This window comes from Strigops habroptila, chromosome 2 (assembly GCF_004027225.2).
Source record: "Strigops habroptila isolate Jane chromosome 2, bStrHab1.2.pri, whole genome shotgun sequence".
Taxonomy (NCBI): Eukaryota; Metazoa; Chordata; class Aves; order Psittaciformes; family Psittacidae; genus Strigops; species Strigops habroptila.
In genome coordinates, this window is record NC_044278.2 from 9,799,196 (window position 1) to 9,819,764 (window position 20,569).

Consider the following 20,569-nt stretch of genomic DNA (forward strand, 5'->3'; position numbering starts at 1 on the left):
TGGGTGTTTGCAGGGACAAAATAATTTTTGTTATTGCAGTAAGACAGAGGCACAATTCCAGTAAGAGGGAGGTGGGTTTTGGAGGATGGTCCATTAGTGTAGGAAATCACACTAATTTTAGTCAGACGAGTTATAAACATGCTCTCTATGAAGTGACTGGATTATGGGTTACACTGGTAATTGTAAGCACCAGTGCTGCATAATTGTTAGTACCTCTGTGTATGTTCTCAGAGTTTAACACATAGGCTACAAGGCTGGTTCAAAAGGCTGATGAGCATCTTCAAGGATCTTCACGCACAAACAGCATGAGTCAGGAAGAACTCACATCCTTCGCTAAATGGCATCTCCCTGAGATGGGATACAGAGCTGCATGGAACATCAGTCCAACCCAGAAGGGCATTTCTAATGCTCTGAGAAAGCTGCTCGTAATTGGCATTTAGTAATAGTAATAGTTCATTACCCCCCCATCCCTCCCACGTTTTTAGATATAGATTGGACATAAGGAAGAAGCGCTTCCCTGTGAGGGTGCTGAGGCGCTGGCACAGGGTGCCCCGAGAAGCTGTTGCTGCTTCATCCCCGTCAGTGTTCAAGGCCAGGTTGGACACAGGGGCTTGGAGCAACCTGCTGTAGTGGAAGGTGTCCCCGCCCCTGGCAGGGGGTTGGAACTGAATGGTCTTTAAGGTCCTTTCCAACCCAAACCGTTCTATGATTCTATGATTTTGCAACTCATCTTTGATGAAAGTTCAAAATAAATCACTTGAGATACAATGAAGTTTAGAACTGCAGAAGAAGCAATGCTTTTGCTTTGCGTTGCTTTTTGTCACAGGACGGAGCTAGAGGAAAGCTCTAAGTTGTGGCTGTAGGTTTGTAACAAGCATCTGTCACAAGGCTGTTCCTGGCACGCTGTCACTTAACTGCCAGCCTCAGAAGTATACTGCTTGCCATTTTCAAGCATGGTATTTTGCAATATGAAGAGGTAAAAGTGGCTGTGTATTTTGAGTCACTAACCAAACCATTGCTTGCTCCAATAAGGATCAAAATTCAGTAACAGATGACTGGTCTGAAGGAGGTATTCATAAAGGAAAGAAAGAAGTGAAAACCTCAGAGAGAGCTAGTTTGAGAGAAAACCATTTGGAGAAAGGACTGGGAAAGAGGTTCCAGTGTTCTAATGGCAGGGGGGTGTTTGGGACTCCTGGTCGCTTTTGGCTTTGGGTATTCATCTCATTGCAGGAAACACTGCAATGCTTTGGGTAATACCGGAGGCCTTGATTTCCCAGGCACAGTGAAACAAGCTCCCACCCATGGCTGGGCCGGGTAGTTCTGGTTAGGAAACGATTCTTTAGTTAATGAACCAGCCAGGGCGATGCTACCTCATGCGGATCACTGTGCCGCCACCAGCCTTCTCTGCACCAGGCCCATCCCTCTTTGTGGATCTCACCCCAAACTCTCCATCGCCGTCGGCTTTGCCTTGGGAAAAGTACAATTTGACGATTAAAGCCACGCAGGAGCCCTCACCCTGCCTCCCCGACGGGGTGCCCCGTCCGCCCGGCGCTGCGTTCGGGACAAGCGCTGCCAGCTTGCTCTCTGCATCACCTCGGCTCGCCGGGACGCCGCGTCTTCGCTGGCTGCGGGTGGGAGGAGGACAAGGAGGAGGGACCGGCTGTTCCGCACCATACCTGGCCGGGGCAAGCTCCCCTCGGGGGACACCGGGTACCCCGCCGGGAGCGCGGCGGCCGCGCCTTGACCCCCCCAGGCACCCCCGGCGCCGCCAAGTTCACCGCCCCGGTGCGGCCCCGGTGCCTCGGCCGCGAACACTTGAGAGTTTTAAGAGGTTTTTCTTCCCCGGGAGCGGCGCCGGGGGGAAGGGGCAGAAGAGGGAGAGAAGGAGGGAGGGAAGGAAGAAGGGGCGGGCGGGGAGAGGCTGGCAGGGCAGGAGCCGGGCGGGGTGCTGGCTGGAACTGGAAAGGAACCGGTCCCAGCCCAGCCGAGGAGGCTGCGGGAGAGCCGGCAGGGCACGGGGAGAGCACACCGGCCCCGACACCGGCCCCAGCAGCCGCCGCCGGCCATGGGCGTCAGTCCCAGGGGAGCGGGCCGGAGTCGCGGCTGAGGGAGGGCAGCGGGAGGGACGCGGGGCTGCTCGATGAGGGAGGATCTGTCCCCGTCTCCTGAGGGAGAGGAGGGCTGGGGGGAGGGATAGGAGCGGGTGCGTGGAAGGCTGGGGACCTGCAGCCTGGGATGGGGTCGGGAAGGAGAGGATGAAGGCACCGAGGTTTTGGGAAGATGGTGATGCAGAGACAGTTTTTGCACCGGGAAAGGCTTCCCGGAGCCTCGGTCTTGCAGGGCTACACCTTAATTCTGAGTTTGTGCTGTAGGGTGGGTCTGTGAAGACAGGGAAGATGCCAGAAGGAGAGAAAACAAGGCAATGTAAGCAAGAGGAGCAGCAGCAGAAAGAAGAGAAGCGGGAGGGTCTCATCGAGTTCTACGGTTCCTACCAGGAGCTATTCCAGTTCTTCTGCAGCAACACAACCATCCATGGGGCTATCCGCCTGGTGTGCTCCAAAAAGAATAAGATGAAGACAGCCTTCTGGTCTGTTCTCTTCTTTCTCACCTTTGGCTTAATGTACTGGCAGTTTGGGATCCTCTACAGGGAGTACTTCAGCTACCCTGTCAACCTCAACCTCAACCTTAACTCCGACAGGCTGACTTTCCCAGCCGTGACGCTGTGCACCCTCAATCCCTACAGGTAAGAAATAGAGTCCCAGAGCTGTTGACTGTCTTGATTTTTGCAGCCGTAGGATGAAAGCATGTACTCCCTGTTCTTCTCATGGTCCTTGACTGTCCACTTCTGTAGCAGCGCCAGTGGAAAGGACACTTTTCAGGGGCCTTTACTGCTGCAGGGCTTTCACAATAAGGCATGTTACTTTAGGCAACTCTACTTGGTGGTGTATGTTAGCAGGCTGCCCTGTAAACTACCACAAGGCAAAAGCAGATGTGTTTAATTCTCTCCTACAAGGATGGTAGCCTCCAGCAAGGGCTTGGATTTGCAGCTGGTGGCAGGAACGTCCTGAATCATCCCAGCAAACTTTGCCGAATGTCTTATTAAGAATTGTTTCTGTGCATCCATCCCTAAGCCTCCGGGCTCCTCTTTCCACTCCCTGTATAGATACAGCGCAATCCGGAAGAAGCTGGATGAGCTGGACCAGATCACCCACCAGACACTGCTAGACCTTTATGACTACAACATGTCTCTGGCACAAAGCAACTGGTCCACGCCATCCACACGGAAGCGTAGCTCAAGGAGCCTGCTCCATCATGTCCAGCGCCATCCGCTGCGAAGGCAGAAGAGGGATAACGTAGTCAACTTGCCAGAGAATAGTCCCTCAGTGGACAAGAACGACTGGAAAATTGGCTTTATTCTGGTGAGATCCCTAGATACCTTGTGTCCTGTCCACTCCAGTCTCTGCCTAGATACTTCTGTCTTGTTAGAACCTAGGCCGTGCCTTTCCCTACATTGAAGTCTGATTGATCCGCACTGGCTTTTGCTAATGACAGATAAAGGCAGAGCTGAATCTTTTGCTCAATGCAATCCTGTTCCCCAAGTCCTGTCCCTGTCCATGCAGGCCCCAGGAGACTTGTCCACATGAGTGCCCATCTTTTCCCAGGTGGAGCAGGGATACCTTGTCCTTCCTGAAGACTGCATCAGCCTTGCACTTGCCTTTGGAGAGCCATTTATTAACCTCAACCTCAGTGTTGCTCAATAATAGCAAAGGGGAAAGTATTGAATGGCTGTGGGTCACATGAAACGTGGTCATGGTCACACTTGCTCCTAGGTAGCAGCTTCTTCACCCCAGGGTATCTGTGTTTGCATTTAAAAAGGCACTGAAGGACTGAAGCTAATCACTTACCTGTTAAGCGGAGTTCCCACAGGATCACAAACGTTTTTCTGGACACACCCTGAAGGAAGGGCTCCCCACACAAGAATTTAAAGCTTCTGGGTTTATACCATGTAGAATTTATGTGCAGCAGATTACCCTGACACCTCACTGCGACTTGCTGCCTCTTGGGTTTTAACTCAGCTTTGCTCATTCCACTGGTGTTTCCCTTCCTCCAAGGAGCTACCCTGGATTTGCTTTTCCACATCCTGTTGGTCACCTTTTGGTTGAGCACAGGAGCCCTTTGGAGCATTTCCACTCCCTGCCCATGCTGAGGGAGCACGGCTAATCCATAGGCACAGCCTCGCCTCCTGAACAAGACTCCTCTGACACAGTTGGTTTTCTTCCTTCTCCTCCTAACAGTGCAGTGAAAACAACAAGGACTGTTTCCATCAGGCGTACTCCTCAGGGGTGGATGCCGTGCGGGAATGGTACAGCTTTCACTATATCAATATCCTAGCACAGATGCCTGATGCGAAAGCCCTGGATGAGTCTGACTTTGAGAATTTCATCTACTCTTGCCGCTTCAATGAAGCAACGTGTGACAAGGCGTAAGTGGTGGAAACATCCCACTGAGTCTTCCTGAAAACACCCCTATTTTGTGCCTGGGTCCAGAGGGAGTCAAGGAATCCACATTAGAGAATCTCTTTCCCATGGTGTGATCTTTCCTTGTTCGGTTCCCATTGTCTCAAAAGGTGTTTCTTGAGTCTTTCCTGTGGGTTGTGCTCACCAGGGCCACAAAAACTATGGACCTCAGAGGATGGTTTCACCTTTTCCTGGGTTTCACAGAAATGAAATAGTTACACTGGTACAAACCCCAGCGTGCATCCAGATACACAGTGTAGAAGTGTACACTGGTAGAGTGGTAAAGTGGTACATGCAGCAGGAGGAGAGACTTGTTACAAAAAGGTGGTAAAAAATATCCCACTTCTCTGCTGCTGTTATCGGTCAAAAAGCCTCAAAGAGGTAGTGGAATGAAACCCCTCAGCAAGGAGGTAAAGAGGTGGGAAGAGCTAAGAGTTTTGTCAATATTAGGAAGGTTATAAAGTAATTCCTAGTACTGCTAAAACCCATTTGGGCTCTCAAGAGTTAGCAGTATGAAAAACCTGGTGTAAAAACCTGGCCAGCTCCAGGACGTTTTTTACAGCATATTTTAATTGCTTTTCCCATTCAGGCAAGTTTACATAACAAATACTGCCCATCTGCTGTAAGCCCCTCTCCCTGCAGGTGGAAAACAGTTGTTCCTTTCAGAAGGCCCTTCCCCTTGGTCTCGCAGGCCTTTGCAGCCCTTCTCACCCAGAGTGAATGTTTCTGTTCCCCTCTCAGGAATTATACCCACTTCCATCATCCCTTTTATGGGAACTGCTATACCTTTAACGACAACAACAGCAGCCTGTGGACATCCTCGATGCCTGGGATCAATAATGGTAGGTGAGAGGCACTCTTTCGTAAGAACAGCTCAGCTCTGTCTTCCCCAGGAGTTAAAAGCATCCAGCTGTGCTTAATGCTGGTGGTGGCAGATTGCAGTTGTGCTCTGTCTTGCCCAAGTTCTGTTTTCAACCATATGGAGATGGCTGTCTCATAAACATGGCTGTTCCTCACTGATGCCCCACTGAACTCACTCTCTTCTGCCAGTGTCTGATCCTTACATTCATTGCTCCCTCCGGACCTGTTCTGGCCCTTCCTGAAGTCCCCTGTTGAGCTGTAGTCCTGTGCTCCTGAGAACCTGGTCTTCACTTTCTCCATTTTCCTGTTTCCAGCAACTGGCCTGTTTGTGTTCCCAACCTCCCTGAAACCTCTCTAGGTTCAATCTTCAGGCTTTTTTTCTATGCAGCTCAGTCTCTCTCCACAAAATCTCTCTCACTTCCTAGTTCTGCTTTTTCTAAGCCACAGTGGAGAAATACAGTTTTCTCTGGACAGTCCTGTAGCCTCCAGCTTTGTCTCTGGCTTCCCTCCAGCCACCCTCAATAGCTGCACAGCTTCAGTACAATCCTGGTTGAGGTTTCTCTTCCTTTATCTCTTATGAACTCATTCTAACCATTCTGCTCTGTCCCCTCTCCCACATGATGGCCAGCCATGACCTCCCTTGTTTTCTGACATTCCCTCAGGTCTCTCTCTGGTGGTGCGCACTGAACAGAATGATTTCATCCCTCTCTTGTCCACGGTGACAGGAGCCAGGGTCATGGTCCATGATCAGAATGAGCCAGCCTTCATGGATGATGGGGGTTTCAATGTGCGCCCTGGTATCGAGACCTCTATCAGCATGAAAAAGGTGAGGAAGCAGCAGGGGTAAGACCTGAGGTTACAGGGGAGATTCAACTTGGTGAATAGATACAGATGGGTTACCATGGACCCAGTGTGTTCTAAGTGAGGGGATTAATCACATGGAGTGAAGGGAGGGGAAGAAGAGCAGCTTACTGGGCTAGACAAGAGGAATTTGGCTGCAGTTTATCAGTGAGCAATGAAATAGAAGAAAGCAGGGGAAGCTGGCATCCCGAGGAAAGCATAAGAGCAGATATTGATGGGCAAGCAGTGTGTGGCGTGGAAGTGTCAGAGAACAGCAAAGTGCCAGTCATTCTGTGTAATGACCATTTAATATTTTAGGAGATGACTGTGCGTCTTGGGGGCAGTTACAGTGATTGCACAGAGGATGGCAGTGACGTGCCAGTGCAAAATCTGTACTCATCCCGCTACACCGAACAGGTAACTCATCATCACTGATCCCATACCACCTTGTTTCCCTACTTTCCTGAAATGCTTCCATCCCCTAACAGCCATGCTTGCCTGTGAGCTCTGTAATACTATGATGTGATACAGGTTGTGGTGGGTTTGGTTCCCTTGTTCAGCCTTTTCCACCTTGTATGCCTCCCAGGTCTGCATTCGCTCCTGTTTTCAGCTCAACATGGTAGAACGCTGTGGCTGTGCATATTACTTCTATCCCTTACCCACTGGAGCAGAGTACTGTGATTACACAAAACACATAGCCTGGGGTAAGTGGACAGAAGGAATAGTAAAGCTTATGCCCACCTGAACCTGGGCAGGTCTGGTCCACCTCTTATACATCTCATTGTCTTCAATGAGCTTCCTGCTGTGGGACATCCAAAAGACGTTCTTGTCTTAGATGGTTATGCCCTTTGAGCTTGTGGAAGGAAACCTTCTCTGCATTCCTCTTGCTGTTGCACATCACCTTTTGTATGCAGATACTGTGAGCTCACCTGGATTTACTTTCTCTGCTGCTTAGGCTACTGCTATTACAAACTCCTGGCTGAATTCAAAGCTGACGTGCTGCGCTGTTTCCACAAATGTAGAAAACCTTGCAAGTAAGTTTGATCATCAGTCAGTCAGGAAGACTGGAAAATCTTTATTCCCGGAGGTGTTGGAAAGCATTCGCTGACCAGAGCAAAAGCTTGTATCAATAGCTGAGCTGCAACCCAAAATGGTACTTCTCCCATCAGGAAGCCGAAATGGCTGAGGAACATCAGTGTTGGCTTGGGGATGAGCTCCTGAGGACCGTGCAGAAGCTTGGTGGGAAGTGGGCAGAACTTCAGCATGGGAGGGAGCTTCCAGGTGTGCCTGGAGATTGAGAGACCTGGTCTTGTGGCTTCTACAGCTTCAGCAGCTAATACAGCCTCTTGTCTTCCAGAATGACAGAATACCAGCTCTCAGCTGGATACTCCCGCTGGCCTTCTGCAGTCTCAGAGGTAAGGAGAGGGTGTCCTGGCTTCTCAGCACTGCTCTCACCTCCCATTTAGTCCTTCCTCAACTAAACCTACAAGAGGTGACTGTGATGATGTAATGCAATTTATTGCACTCTCATTTCAGGACTGGGTTTTTTACGTGCTTTCACAGCAGAACAAATACAATATCACACCCAAGAGGTGAGAGCCCCTAAACAGAGGTTGCGTCCAAACCAGAAACTATCCCAGTGGCATGTGTGTGTCAGGGAGGGGCAGAGTTAAGATTAAATCACTGATGGGAAGAGATTAGGCATGGGACCCATGGACAAGGCCAGTGGATTTGAATCAGAGTAGAGATAAACTGAGACTTCAACAAGAAAAGGGAACCCAAGTGGAGAATCTGAAAAGGGTCAGACACTAGTATGAAAATAGTAAGCCCCAGGTGGCTGCTTTGTTGTCTGGAATCACAGTAAGGGCTTGTGGAAGAGTGGGAAGGAGAGCCGTGCAGGAGCTTGTTCTTAGGCAGCGTAGGACACCACAAACATTGGGTTTCACAGTGCAGCCTCAGAAGTGCACTGTAAGTACCAAAGTGTATATTTTTTGCAGAATGAGGGAACTGCAGAGATGGGGAAAAGCCTCTCTGGGTGGTATATGTGGGAAGAGAACATGGGGCAGAAGGGGACAGAGAAGACAATTACACTTGGTGAATAAATGCAAGGATTGTGGATTTGAGGTTACTAAGCCTCATCTTTATTTACAGGAACGGAGTTGCCAAAGTGAATATCTTTTTTGAGGAGTGGAACTACAAGACCAACGGGGAGTCTCCAGCCTTCACGGTATACGCTTTACTGCCATGTCCTCTCTAGCCACCCATTTTCCCATGACGTATGGAATATTGGCAGGCATTTGTTCCAGCAGCACTGCTGGCTATTGAGTCTCTTTTCCTGTGGCAAGGTGGGAGGAAGCCGACAGCACCACAGAGCACTGCTAGTGGGAGCAGGCAGGGAGACAAAAGGCACAAACGAGGGCTGTCCTCACTGGCTGTTCTCCATCTCTTGCAGGTAGTGACTCTGCTGTCCCAGTTTGGGAACCAGTGGAGTCTCTGGTTTGGATCTTCTGTCCTGTCTGTGATGGAGCTTGTGGAGCTGATCCTGGATTTCACCGCCATCACCTCAATCTTGGCTGTACGCTGGTTCCGTTCCCGGCAGCAGCTCTCTCCATCAGGACCCCCTCCAAACAGTCACGATAACACTGCTTTCCAAGATGAGGCACCAGCTCTCAGTGCTTCACACCGCTTCACTGTTGAGGCTGTAGTGACCACGCTGCCATCCTACAACAGCCTGGAACCACGCGGGCCAAGCAGGGATGGCGAGGTGGGACATGAGTGATGCAGTGGCTTATTCTACAGTTCAGATGGGTGGCAGTTGGAGCAGAGGCTGCACACTTTGTCTGTGGACCTGCATTTCCTTCTTTCTGGGGTTCTCTACTTGGACCATAGCAGAAGACTGTGGTTGGCCTGGGTTCATTGCTTTCACTGCTTGTAGGTGAATTCTTCAGTCTCATAAAATACTATTGCTCTGGGAATCACCATAGATGAAAGCTGATCTAGTGTATGTATAGGGGAGATGTCCACTTAGTTTCCTTACACTCCTTGCATCTGCACACCTATACATGCATGCATGCTTTCTTTTCCCTGCAACAAGGATGCTGCCCCAGTTCTGGTCTGTCATTCATTAAAGAGGTTTGGTAGGCATGACTGGCCTCTGCTGTGGTATGACAAGGGACAGGAATGTAGTCTCAACAGGCTGAGCTTCGTTAAGCTTTCCCTAAGGTTGGAAACTGCTTGCTCTTTCCTAATTCTTAATGTCCAGCTCCGATCCCAAGACCAAGCCACTCACCCTCTTCTACCCCTGAGGAGAGGCTACTTGTATAGCCCTAAGAGATGACAGCCACTGACATAACCTCAATCTATATTTCACGCAATACTCTGGGGAGGTGGTTGATGCTTGCTGGCGCCCTTGGGTCATGACAAAACACCCTGGTAGAATAAGGTCTCCTTTTTCAAACTGGGTATGTGGCTCTGGTAGATCTTGGGTGTATAACAGACTCCTTCCTTGTGATACACCACACATGTGTATGTCCAGGTATTTAATTATTTGCCAAAAAGTCTGGGATAAATTGATCTCTACGTTTGCTTGGCTCTCCCTGCTTTGAAGGGGGAAAACAAAAGTGTGTTTGGCAGGACTATGCACACCCTCAAAAACAGTATCTCTCCTGCCATGAGGTCCTGCAAAAGAGGATCACACAGGTCACGCAGTGCCTGCCCTGCTCCACTCATCCCTTCCCTGGTTCACCCACAGAGGCTTTGCTGAGGAGTGTGAAGCACAGGAGAAGTGCTGTACACTTTCATCTAAAATCCTTCCTGGGCAAGCTTTAGCCTATTGGAACAGACCATACAGGCAATCAAGGCCAGGACAAAGATAGTCCTCTTCTCAGGAACTAATTGGGGGATCTTCACATAAGAGCACACATCTCTTGCAGCGAGCTTGCCATAGTATTTGTTACAAATACTCAGACTTCTGCTGCAATGGTGTTTACACAGCACTTTGTGGGGTATCAAGAGAGCAAGGGTGATGTCCTTAACAAACAGGATTATCCACTTGACCAGACTCAAACACAAATACCAGAATTTAAGTGTATAGTTCAGGCAAAGACCTGTGGTACCATGGACCCAATCACATTGCAAACAGCCTCTTTTTCTTTTGTTATGATTAACTGGGTTTTAAAATCAAAACTTCAGGTATTTTAAAAATTAAGATAGATACGCTGCCCTTGGGAAGATGGAGGATTTTACTGCAGTATATAAGCTGTTGCCTAATTTTTCCCTTTGAGATGCTAAACACACACTTGTACTGCTTTTGCTTGATTACTTAAATGCACTTCTCACTTCCCAGCAGAGAGTGATTTTCTTCCTCCTCACACTATGTTCTTTATTACACAAATATTTATGGGTTTTCAAACTTTATCCCAGTGCTCAGCTGATGACCCTTGTTTGAAATTGAATATGATGTCTCTGCTGGGAATAGAACCAAGTGATTCAGGGGGTGTCATTCAGCAAGGAGGGCAGCCCAAGCAGGAGGGAAAGCCCTGCAACCATGGGCACTTAGAGGTATGGGAACATGTATTCCCACAGTAGGCCACCACTGGAAACAATCAGGACTTGTACATACTTGAAAAAAATCCACTTTCTGTGTTTATGGGTGATTTTAAATGACGTAGAAGAGAGTGAGTAATGAAAGAATGAAATCTCAAACTTGCCTTCATGAAGGGACTTTCATGTTCTGTAAAAACGCTGCTCAAGAAGGAGAGTTAAAAGCTGTGTATCATAAATGTACAATGATTCACATGATGAGCATGATCTTTCCTGAATATCCAAAGAGCAAGACATGATTCTTCACATCACACAGTAGCTTATGATAACCATAAAATTGATGTGACCCACTGCATCACACCTAGTTAAGTGGGTAATTATAAAGGAAGATTAATCAGAGGCATAACTACTTGAAACATTATGTTCTCTTCAACAGCATCCAGAAACATAGCTGTAGAAGGTGATGCATTCTCTAGGGGAAGCTTGCACCATGTTATCTCTCTCTTCTGTAAAAGTGCCAAAATGCAAAAAAGGAGCTTTGACTGATGAACTCAAAAGTAATGGCCCCATTCTGGGCAGCCGTAAATCCAACCTGTACAAACAAGAAGTTGCTATACAAGTTGGTAAATAGATTAGCCCTCCCTGTCCTGAAGATCAGTGCAAAAATTGCCATCTTGTGATAAATCAGGTGATCCTCCCCAGAGTATCCCTATATTTATGTAGGTTGACAAGACCACAAATTAATCAGCTCAAGAGATGTATAGTGAGCTTGGTCTGGCTGAAAACAACAGGAAAGTCCAGCAGTGCTAAAGTGAGAATGCAGAAAATGGAGTTTTTCCCCTGAGAATGTGAAATACTAGAGAAAAAAGGGGGAAAGTGTGTGTTTAGAGGGATTTGTAAGTCAGCAAAAATGCAAATTAATGGTCTGAGTTGGGGTGAATTTTTACAAGAGGATAAAGTTCAGTGATGTAAATGCTTAGGAGTTGTAGGTATGTTAGAGGCATAGCACAGTTATCTGGAGGACATGGAAAACATGCAAGGAGCAACTGTAGGTTATAGGACACTGAAGAAAAGCAAGTTGCATCTTTTTGGACTGAGAGGATCTGTAGTGCAGGGGGAAGACAGAGAAGTTAGGATACAAATGCTTGAAGGGGATAGGAAGTGCAGGAGAAAACTAATTTTGTAGATAAATTGGAATATTTGAGTGGTTTGTTCTGCAGGAGTAAGCAGCACAGAAGTGGGTAGCTCCACATGCTTAAGAGAAAGAATGATGAGGAGAAAAAGGAAGGTTTATACAATGGTGAAATCATGGAAGAAGAAGAGGGATGAGTGTTTAGGAGCTTAAACACAATAAGGAGGATTTGTGGAAGTGTTTGGTAGTGTTGAAATACAAGGAAGGAGAAGGGAGCTCTTCCAAGATGGGGAAGAACCCATAGAGACAGGGTATAAAGGGCCCCAGTGTCTGTGGGACTGCAGTGGTGGCAGACATTTGCAAGTTGATGAAGGGTTAAGAGCATTTGGAAGTCATGTGATAGCAGAGAAAAGGGATATAGTCTGGGAGATCTAGAGACTGAAGTTTGAGGGCTCCAATTCAGATGGATTTGGAGGATCTGAGAAACTCTAAGGAAACCTGAAGTATAGGGAGATTGGGGGAATTGAAAGTACTGGAAGAAAGGAAAGAACGGGTCAGCCCTTCCAGGAAGGAGGGAAACTAAGCATAGGATGGTTGAGAAGGCAGGGAATGCAAGGATGAGCAGGCATACCCTGCTATGTGCTGAAAGCTTGTTCCTTCATAGTGTGATAGTCACAGTTGGACAGATACCACAGTAGAAGAAATACATGGAGTACCTCCCATATGAAGACCTGAGAGCAGCTTCCAGTATCTGAAGGGGGACTACAAGGATGCCAGAGAGGGATTCTTCATCAGGGACTGTAGTGATAGAACAAGGGGGAAGGGGCTTAAATTCAAACAGGGGAAGTTCAGGTTAGATATAAAGAAGTTCTTTACTGTGAGGGTGGTGAGGCACTGGAACAGGTTGCCCAAAGAACTGGTGAATGCTCCATCCCTGGCAGTGTTCAAGGCCAGGCTGGACAGGGCCTTGAATGACATGGTCTAGTGGAAGGTGTCCCTGCCCATCACAGGGGGCTTGGAACTGGATGATCTTAAGGTCCTTTCCAACCCTAACAATTCTATGATTCTATAAGCAATACATATAGAAGAACTAACAAGCAACTCTGCTTGCTGGAGTGCTTAGAAAAGCTGTACAGATAGGTGCAAAGTTTGTCTGCACAGACTGAGGTCAATCCCAGAAGGAATTTGAGTAAAGGGCTACCAGGCCTTTGGGACAGGTTCAAGAAAATCCAAGGGGTGAAGATGTGCTACATTAAGAAATGAAAAGGGCCGCAGTGCTGTTGGTGAAAGGACAGAGGGGAAGTACAGAGATCAGGAACACACAAGAGGGATGGCTGTGTTCAGTCTTGCAGTTCTTTATACTTACCAATATGCAATATTTAAAGGGGTCTTGTAAGCATGAGAGAAGAAAGAGCCTTCAGCTTCTGTTTACATGCTTAAAGACAGTGAACTAAAAAAAGCTTAGTAACTGGAGATTATGGCAAAAGAGTACAATTACTTAAAAGAGTACAAGGGCTTTTGGAGAAGCCTGGCAGGAGAGAACATGAAAAGAAAAGGTCTTTTTAGCCTCAGCAAGACCCACTTAATGGGTCTATGCACCAAAGCAAAAGATGTTATGGGGCTGTTCATATTGGAAACCCAAGGAGCAAATAAGCATGTTCTGAAAGACTCAACCTCTGGCAAAACAAGCAAGTCAAAAGATTATCAGGAGTATGGAGGCTGAAATGCAACTTTATTTTGGCCTGTAAACAGGGGAAGTTTTGTGAAGGGACTCAGTTACTTCTAAGAGGAAGCATTGTAAGATACCTAGGAGAAACACTGGGTTGAAATGTATCCAACAGACACGGCTGAGTTGCCTATTTTGTAAAACCTACATCTTTATCTGTTACATCTCTCAGAGTAATTATTTACTTAGAGATCAGAACAAAAGATAAAACCTCTGTGCTTCCCCATTACTGCTTCTCTAAGTTAAGGCTTTTAACCCCAGTGGCTACATCAGAGCAGGGACCTGTGTCTCTTCACAAGGAAGCCAGGTCCATTAAACACGTGTTGCTGCATTTCTACTCTGAAGTCTTTTGTCTTTCCCACCATCATTCAGTTACTTTACAGCTGAGACAAGAAAACAAACTCCCCCACTGATGAGAGCATGCAGCCTACTTTGACCAGTGCTTAGAAACCTCATGAAAGGCCAGAGCAAGGCCTAGAGCATCTAGAAAACATGAAAGTTTAAGACATTTAGGAGCAGCATAGTTGAGACATTTCCCCCACTAAATCTGAAGGTGTTGGGATGAAACAGTTGAAACAGGAGCTACATGTTTAAAAGACAAGCTTGAATTTTTAATTCGACACATAAAGAACTACTCTGCCAAAGCTTTGGCCTTGCTTTTAGTGGACATTTACAACCAGGATAAGACCACAGGAACAGCAGCAGTGCCGATGCTTTAAAAGATGGCACCTGAGGAGGTGAGCTCCCAGCAGACCATGGTACTTTAAATGCCCACGTGAGGATTTATGGTTAGATGTACAACTCTTCGCAAACACACACAACATGACTCTCGAGTTCAGCACTGCCCTGGGGCAAATTTCCACCGCATGTTCAGCCCCAGCTTTGTGCTTCGCATCAGCTGGCCAGCCTTAACAAGCAAGCACTCAAATCTGTAAGTTTGGCTAAGGACTTAGAGACACTGTAGTCAGTCTGGACACACATCCGTTCCAAGAAAGAACTTTTCCTATTCCCCTATATGAACAAGGCTGAGAACAGGAAGACAACACACAACTTGGCAGGAATTGTAGCATGGCTAGTTCATTCAGGTTGTGCAGGCTGGACCTGTGATGAAGTTTAGACTGTACATGCTGCTTTGATCTACCAGCCAGTCCAGACACCCTCCTTTCCCAGCAAGGCTTTTGTCTTTGAAAGAAATAGCCTAGCTGCACTGCTCCAAATTCACCATTGACCATACATTTTTCTGGTATAATTTTAGTGATGTTTAAGACTATTTGGTGATGTTTAAAACTAGAAAACGATTGCTCATAAGGGGAGCACAAGCCACATGGGCAAATAAAGAGCATAAATACTTAATTTTAAGATAAGTCTGCACTGGACAAAGTGCATTTTCAATGGCCATTTCTTTTTAATGAGTTTCAAGTGTACAGTGAAGCAAAGCAAGGCACTTACCTTTAGTCCAGCCATGTTCCAAGATATGCTGTAAACAGCATCCTACTCTTGGAGGTCTTGGAACTAGATGATCTTATACCCCAACATCAACGTACAAGTGTTTTCTGTGTTTAAGGATTTTACAATAGGTTATCGAAACCCAAAGGCAACATACACTGAGGAACTAGAGCTACCAGTAACACACCCTCCCATTCAGGGAACTACCTCCCCATGCATTACACATCAGCTGGACATTTGGCAGCTGGAAGCAGAGTTGGCTTGGGCAACCTCTTCCCGCAGAGCAAGAGTTCATACATCTTGTTACAGACTTAACACAGAGTCAATCCAGCACAAGGTTCCAGTACAATTCCAACTACCATCATTGCAATGGAAAACCAGCCACTGCTTTGAGGGACACAACTTCAGGTGTATGTGTAATATAGAAGTGACAGACAAAAAAAATTGTCCCCAAACCAGTTCGGCATCCCAACCCCTTCCACCCAATGACAGACCAGACAGACTCAGTAAGGTGGTGAATTGTGTTTCTTAGAGACCATTTAAAGTACATGAGCTGATAACTACAACATGCCAGAGGAGATTACAGTTGTGTTTCTAGAGGAAGGAAATAAAACTGCACGTGCATGAGTGGCTGTAATGCTATGGACAGCAGCGTCCCTTGTTTTTACTCAGAGGGCCTTGGTGACCTTTCCCCCCCCATGCACAAAGACACAAAGGAAAGGAAAGGGAGCAGAAGAAAAGGCAACATACAACATCTAAGAGAAAGAAATGGAAGAGACAGCCTATGGGGACCTGAGCCCCCAGAGGAACAGGAGGAATGGGGCACCAAAGGCTTGTTCAGAAGAGTTAAAGAGAATTTCTGGTCTGGGGGCCTCAAGCTTGTATGCCCACCCCCTAAAATGACAGCAGTAAGTAGTGCAAGCAGGCCCTGGCTCCTCTTCAGTAGTCGCACTTCTGACCATCCATCACATCTCAGTTCCACAGGGAATTAGGGAAGTGCTCGGGGGACAAGGGCTGCTTCACTCCACATCTTCATCTCTGCCCTCACTCAAGGTGGAGAGGGATGGAATTGCAGGGAGATGAAGTTGATGCAAATGAAATGCTGGGGCATGGAAGTGAGCATGCAAAACCTTGCCCCTTCCCAGATGCCCTGTGAGGAGGAAAGGGGCTTCCCTGGCATGCCCAATGAAACAAAAAGCATCTGCTCCTCCCATCTTTTGTACTTCACTCCTACCCGGAAACTCCATTGATGTTCTCCCCCATCTTCTCACATCCCCTTTGAGCCTACACAGACCCAAGGCAGAGCTTCCTAAATTAAAGAGGTGTCCTCTTTCCAGTTTAAATTATAAGCTGCAGCTCAGCTTATAAAGAAAAGATGCACATTCCCCAGAAGACTCTGCAGAAACTGAGGAACAGGGCACATCCAAGCAATTCACAGCTCTTGTTAATTGTGATGGAGGAGAACAAGGGGCTTGCTTACAGAAAGCCACAGCATTCCATGCTGCAAGTTTACTTCCAGCAGAGACCACGTTGGATGTAAATTCAAGAGAGCCCATAGGAAGTAGGAGGATTTCAGTTTGATAGGCAAGATCTCTATAGAGATCTAAGCTGACAAACTGGGACATCTGTTGTCACTTTGCAATATTTATGCCCAGAGCAGCATTTCCCTCTGAATCCCTAGCTAACCATTCCAAGTATTTTCTAACTCCCGCTGAAAGTTAGGGTTTTGTGGTAGCAGAAACGGAACAGGTATTCTTAATCAGAATGCTGTGTGGCTCATTCAGCCTCATCTGGAATACCTCCAGGCTCCTTCAGCTCCATCTGCTACATAGTGGATTCGCTTTGACATTCAACCCAGTAACAAAAGCAGAATTACCCATTCCCATTCTGCCACTACCCCAAAGTCTTCCAGAAAGCTACAAGCTAGTAGAAAGCCACAGCATCCTGGCTTGTGTCTGCATAGATGAAAGAAATATCTAACACCCTGCACTAGACTTCTTACTGTTGTTCTTTTGTTACTTCTGGCAGGAGATTTTACTCCTACACGTGCCTTTTAGATAGTAAAAACTCTCCTTTCACTTCACTGTTTAGTCTGTTGCGCTTGACTGAGGTAATCATGTAGGCTCTCCTTTATCTGAACTGAAATGGCCACGTTCAGACAGCAAGTCATCTGAAAATAAGGACAGGAAGAATCTCTCATGCTCATCTCTCCACAGCTAGAGAAATCCAGATCACTACATCTAGCCTGGTCAGATGGCTCAGTCACTGGCCAATACAAACTAGTCTTTTTTCAGCAGCTCGATGAAAAGCTTAAGTCATGCTGCCACTCTTTTTAGGCAGAACACTAAAGAATCTCACATGCTGAAGCCCTTCATCCCCAAAGGCACTGCATTAAGGCATTCTTATTTTGCTAGAGTCCACACAGGCACTAGTTAACAAACTCACAGCCAAAAATAAACCACAGAAATTCCCTACAGAAGAGCAGGAGCAATGGCTACCTGCTCCTCCTCTACTTCTCTTTCCTCTAAACTCTAAAGCTGCAGCAGCTGTTTAAGGCTAACCATGTTCAGTAGAGTGCTTGAGAGTCATATAGAGAAGACAAATTAAAACCAATAAAGAAATCAATGAAGAAGCTAGGTGGAAGGGAAGGAAAGATTCAGGGATAAGAAGAGACAGGCAAGGTGACAGGACAGTAGGTTGCAGACTGAAGGAGGTACATTCAAGTAAAAAAGTAGACTGGAGACAAAACAATAGGGAAAGAAAAAGGAAAGAACAAGAGGGCAAGTTACACCAAAGGACCCTCAGAGACCTCCAAATTCCCCACCAGGGAAGGAACTTGCCAACCCACCCACTCCAGGGCAAACACCCCTCATACTTACAGGTTCACCTGACCTGGCAGACAGAATTTCCCACTTCTATAATGACGGCCACCCCCAGTTCCTTCTGTTACTATGTAAAGTATGCAGCTTCTAGTGTAAGTGCAGGAGTTCTAGCACCACCACCTCCCTTCCCCAAGGACTGAAGTTCATACTTATGCAACAAAGACCCTCCAGATCTCAAATCTAAAAGGAAGAATTTACAGTACTGTAGAGTTGGTGCTTCTTCACACCTTTGATCCTGGGCTTTTCAGTACTTACTTGCAATCACCACCACCACAATGGCACCAATCACTCCCATCATGATCATCATCTGGAGAGAGAGATTGTCAAAGAGTAATACTGAGAACAGACTGACAAGTCCACATCTTCCCAGACAGCCAGGGAACATAAGCCAGACCCTGAAGGTAGGACAGCCAAGACCTCAGTCTTTCCACAGTGAAAGAATCTTAACCATTTGAAACTATTACTACACCCCAACTATCTTTTCAAAGCCCTGGAGAGGACTAGCCTAATGTCCTTCTGATGAAGGAGATCATGGCAATAGGAAACTCACCTTGCAGTTCTTCCACCAGTACTTCCTTTTGAGTTTTGCTGCACTGCTTTCAAATTGTGAGGCACCAGCCTGAAGCGCATCTGCCCGGTCATCTAGCTCTGACAGTTTCTCATCTCGTTCCAGCACCTTGTCTACATTTACACACATTATATCAACCACCTGCAGAAGGAAGAATAGTAGCAGCAGTTGCACTGGTAAAGAGAGTTGAAAAAATAAGAGCCAGGAATCTGACACTGAGACGCTAACAAGCAAAAGCCCTAAACAAGGGGAAAAAAAAGTCAGGATAAAACACAGCTTTCAAGCCACTGCCTACTCTGAAGTGGGGGAGAAAAGTCCTAGGGTCCCCCCTTACAGCATCAGTTCAACTACACTTAAACGAGGTCTTCAGCCCCACACTCTCAGCAGTTTATAAAGCTCTCAAATGCAGCAAGCCCAAGCCACCTCCCTCATGAGAGTAATCATATGCTCACTCTCTGCTAATTGCAATGATTTACAGCTACATGTGGCTGCCCCAGCGAGGCATAAAGGCGTTACTGCAGGTCAGCAGCCACGCTACAGACACCGACCCTGGAAAGTCAGGCAAGGTTCCCTAAACATCACACATTGAGTCTACACACAGGCTGTTTGCTTGAAGCAACAGCGCAGGGATCGAGACCTCTTCTGGGTGCTGTATTTCCATACCAGATTCGCTACAGGAGGTACCAAAATATCTGACAGGCCTGCTCCTTAGAAGTCATAGCTGGAATAAAGCCGCTTTTAAACATAAAGCAATCTCTTCTCCAGCTTCCTTACAGGTCTGCCATCCTGATATGATTCTTACTGCATTTCTGGCACTAGCATAACAAGAGCAGCCACCCCCTCAGCAGCAGGCGCCTGTCAAGAACATCACTGCTGCAGAGCAGGAGAGTCCAGACAGTCGATGGGAAGCCAGCACACGGCTGGAGGAGCTACTGACCTCCTTCACCTGGGCCTGCGTCTGCTGCAGCCGGCGGTTACTGCTCTGATTGGGGGGTGCCCCGGGGGGGGCCCCACCAGGAGCTCCCCCTTCGGGGGCGCCGGGAGCGGGTTGCTGAGCTGGGTCAGACCTAGTGGAACACACATGGGCAAAGAGAAAACCCAATCAGACGCTTAAAGGAGAACACCCCAGCCCCAAATCCACCTGAACCCCACCGCCCCAGGCTGGGGGGGCACCAGCAGCAGCCCCAAGGGCCCGCAACCTGCCTGGACCCACCCGAGACCAAGAGCAGGGGAGAGCCCGGAGCAACGAGGCGAGCAGCAGGGAGGACCGGGAGAGCGGGAGCCCAGGGGAAGGAGGTGAAGACGGGAGGAGTACGGGCAGCCCTGCGTGCGGCAGCTGCTGCAATGCGCCACTCGGCCCCACTGCCGGCGGCGGCCAGGACACGGGGTCTGCACCAGCCCGCCCACCCGTCGTCGTCCCCCGCCTGCCTCCCTGCGCCTCCCTGCGCCTCCCCGCCCGCTGCAGCCGGACACTCACATGGCCAAACCAGACTAGGAACCCCGGGCACGCCGCAATCGACCCCGCACCGGCACCCCCAACCCGGCTTATAGCAGACGAGGCCCCGCCCCTAAGAGCAAACAGCCAATCAGAAGTGGCAGCGGGAAGGACTCGCCGCAAGCAGCAAATCAGCACCGCCTTTGGGTTCCGCCGCAGCCAATCAGCGCTCTGCGACCCCAGCGGAGCGAGGTGCCCTGTGAAGACGGCGATTGGGCCGAGCCCCGCCCTCTCCCTCGCTCCAGGCTTTTGAGAGGACGAGCCGCTGTGACTGAGCCTTGGGCCGCCCAATGGGAGCAGAGTCCGCCCCTACGCTCAGCAGAAGGGCCGGTGAGTAGCGGGGTGGTTGCGCGGCGTGTCCGTCGGCCCCGCCGGTCCCTTTAGGTGACGCGGGGTCTGAGCACGGTCGCCTGCCCCGTCCGGTTTCCCCTTCGAGCCCGTGCTGTTACAGACCTGTAGCGTGTGCGTTGGCTCTGTTTAAGCCGCTGTCCTGCTCCTGCCTTAGAGCACGGCGTACGACGGAGCCCCAACGAATCCCCAGAGTGCGCGTCTTAGCGCCG

General features: G+C 48.3%; 2 protein-coding genes across 4 annotated transcripts; one reads left to right on the forward strand and one right to left on the reverse strand.

The window, feature by feature from the left end:
- The first annotated feature begins 1,813 nt into the window (after positions 1–1,813).
- SCNN1A (sodium channel epithelial 1 subunit alpha) lies at positions 1,814–11,018 on the forward strand. Of its 2 annotated transcripts, none has more exons than XM_030471628.1 (13): positions 1,814–1,831; positions 2,373–2,743; positions 3,164–3,419; positions 4,296–4,483; positions 5,259–5,359; positions 6,041–6,204; positions 6,537–6,635; positions 6,805–6,922; positions 7,174–7,252; positions 7,576–7,633; positions 7,755–7,810; positions 8,370–8,445; positions 8,671–11,018. In XM_030471628.1, the coding sequence occupies exons 2-13, from the start codon at positions 2,397–2,399 to the stop codon at positions 8,995–8,997; spliced, it is 1,869 nt and encodes a 622-aa protein (XP_030327488.1). In that variant the 5' UTR covers positions 1,814–1,831; positions 2,373–2,396; the 3' UTR covers positions 8,998–11,018. The 2 variants fall into 2 exon arrangements, with proteins under 2 accessions (XP_030327488.1, XP_030327486.1); XM_030471626.1 differs by lacking the exon at positions 1,814–1,831 and adding an exon at positions 1,972–2,071.
- Positions 6,141–20,076, reverse strand: VAMP1 (vesicle associated membrane protein 1). Of its 2 annotated transcripts, none has more exons than XM_030471629.1 (5): positions 19,992–20,076; positions 19,452–19,581; positions 18,497–18,655; positions 18,202–18,253; positions 6,141–6,228 (listed from the first exon to the last, which is right to left on the reverse strand). In XM_030471629.1, coding segments are annotated over exons 1-5 (381 nt in total). In that variant the 5' UTR covers positions 19,994–20,076; the 3' UTR covers positions 6,141–6,190. The 2 variants fall into 2 exon arrangements, with proteins under 2 accessions (XP_030327489.1, XP_030327490.1); XM_030471630.1 differs by lacking the exon at positions 6,141–6,228 and adding an exon at positions 12,989–13,342.
- Between the last annotated feature and the right edge of the window lie 493 nt (positions 20,077–20,569).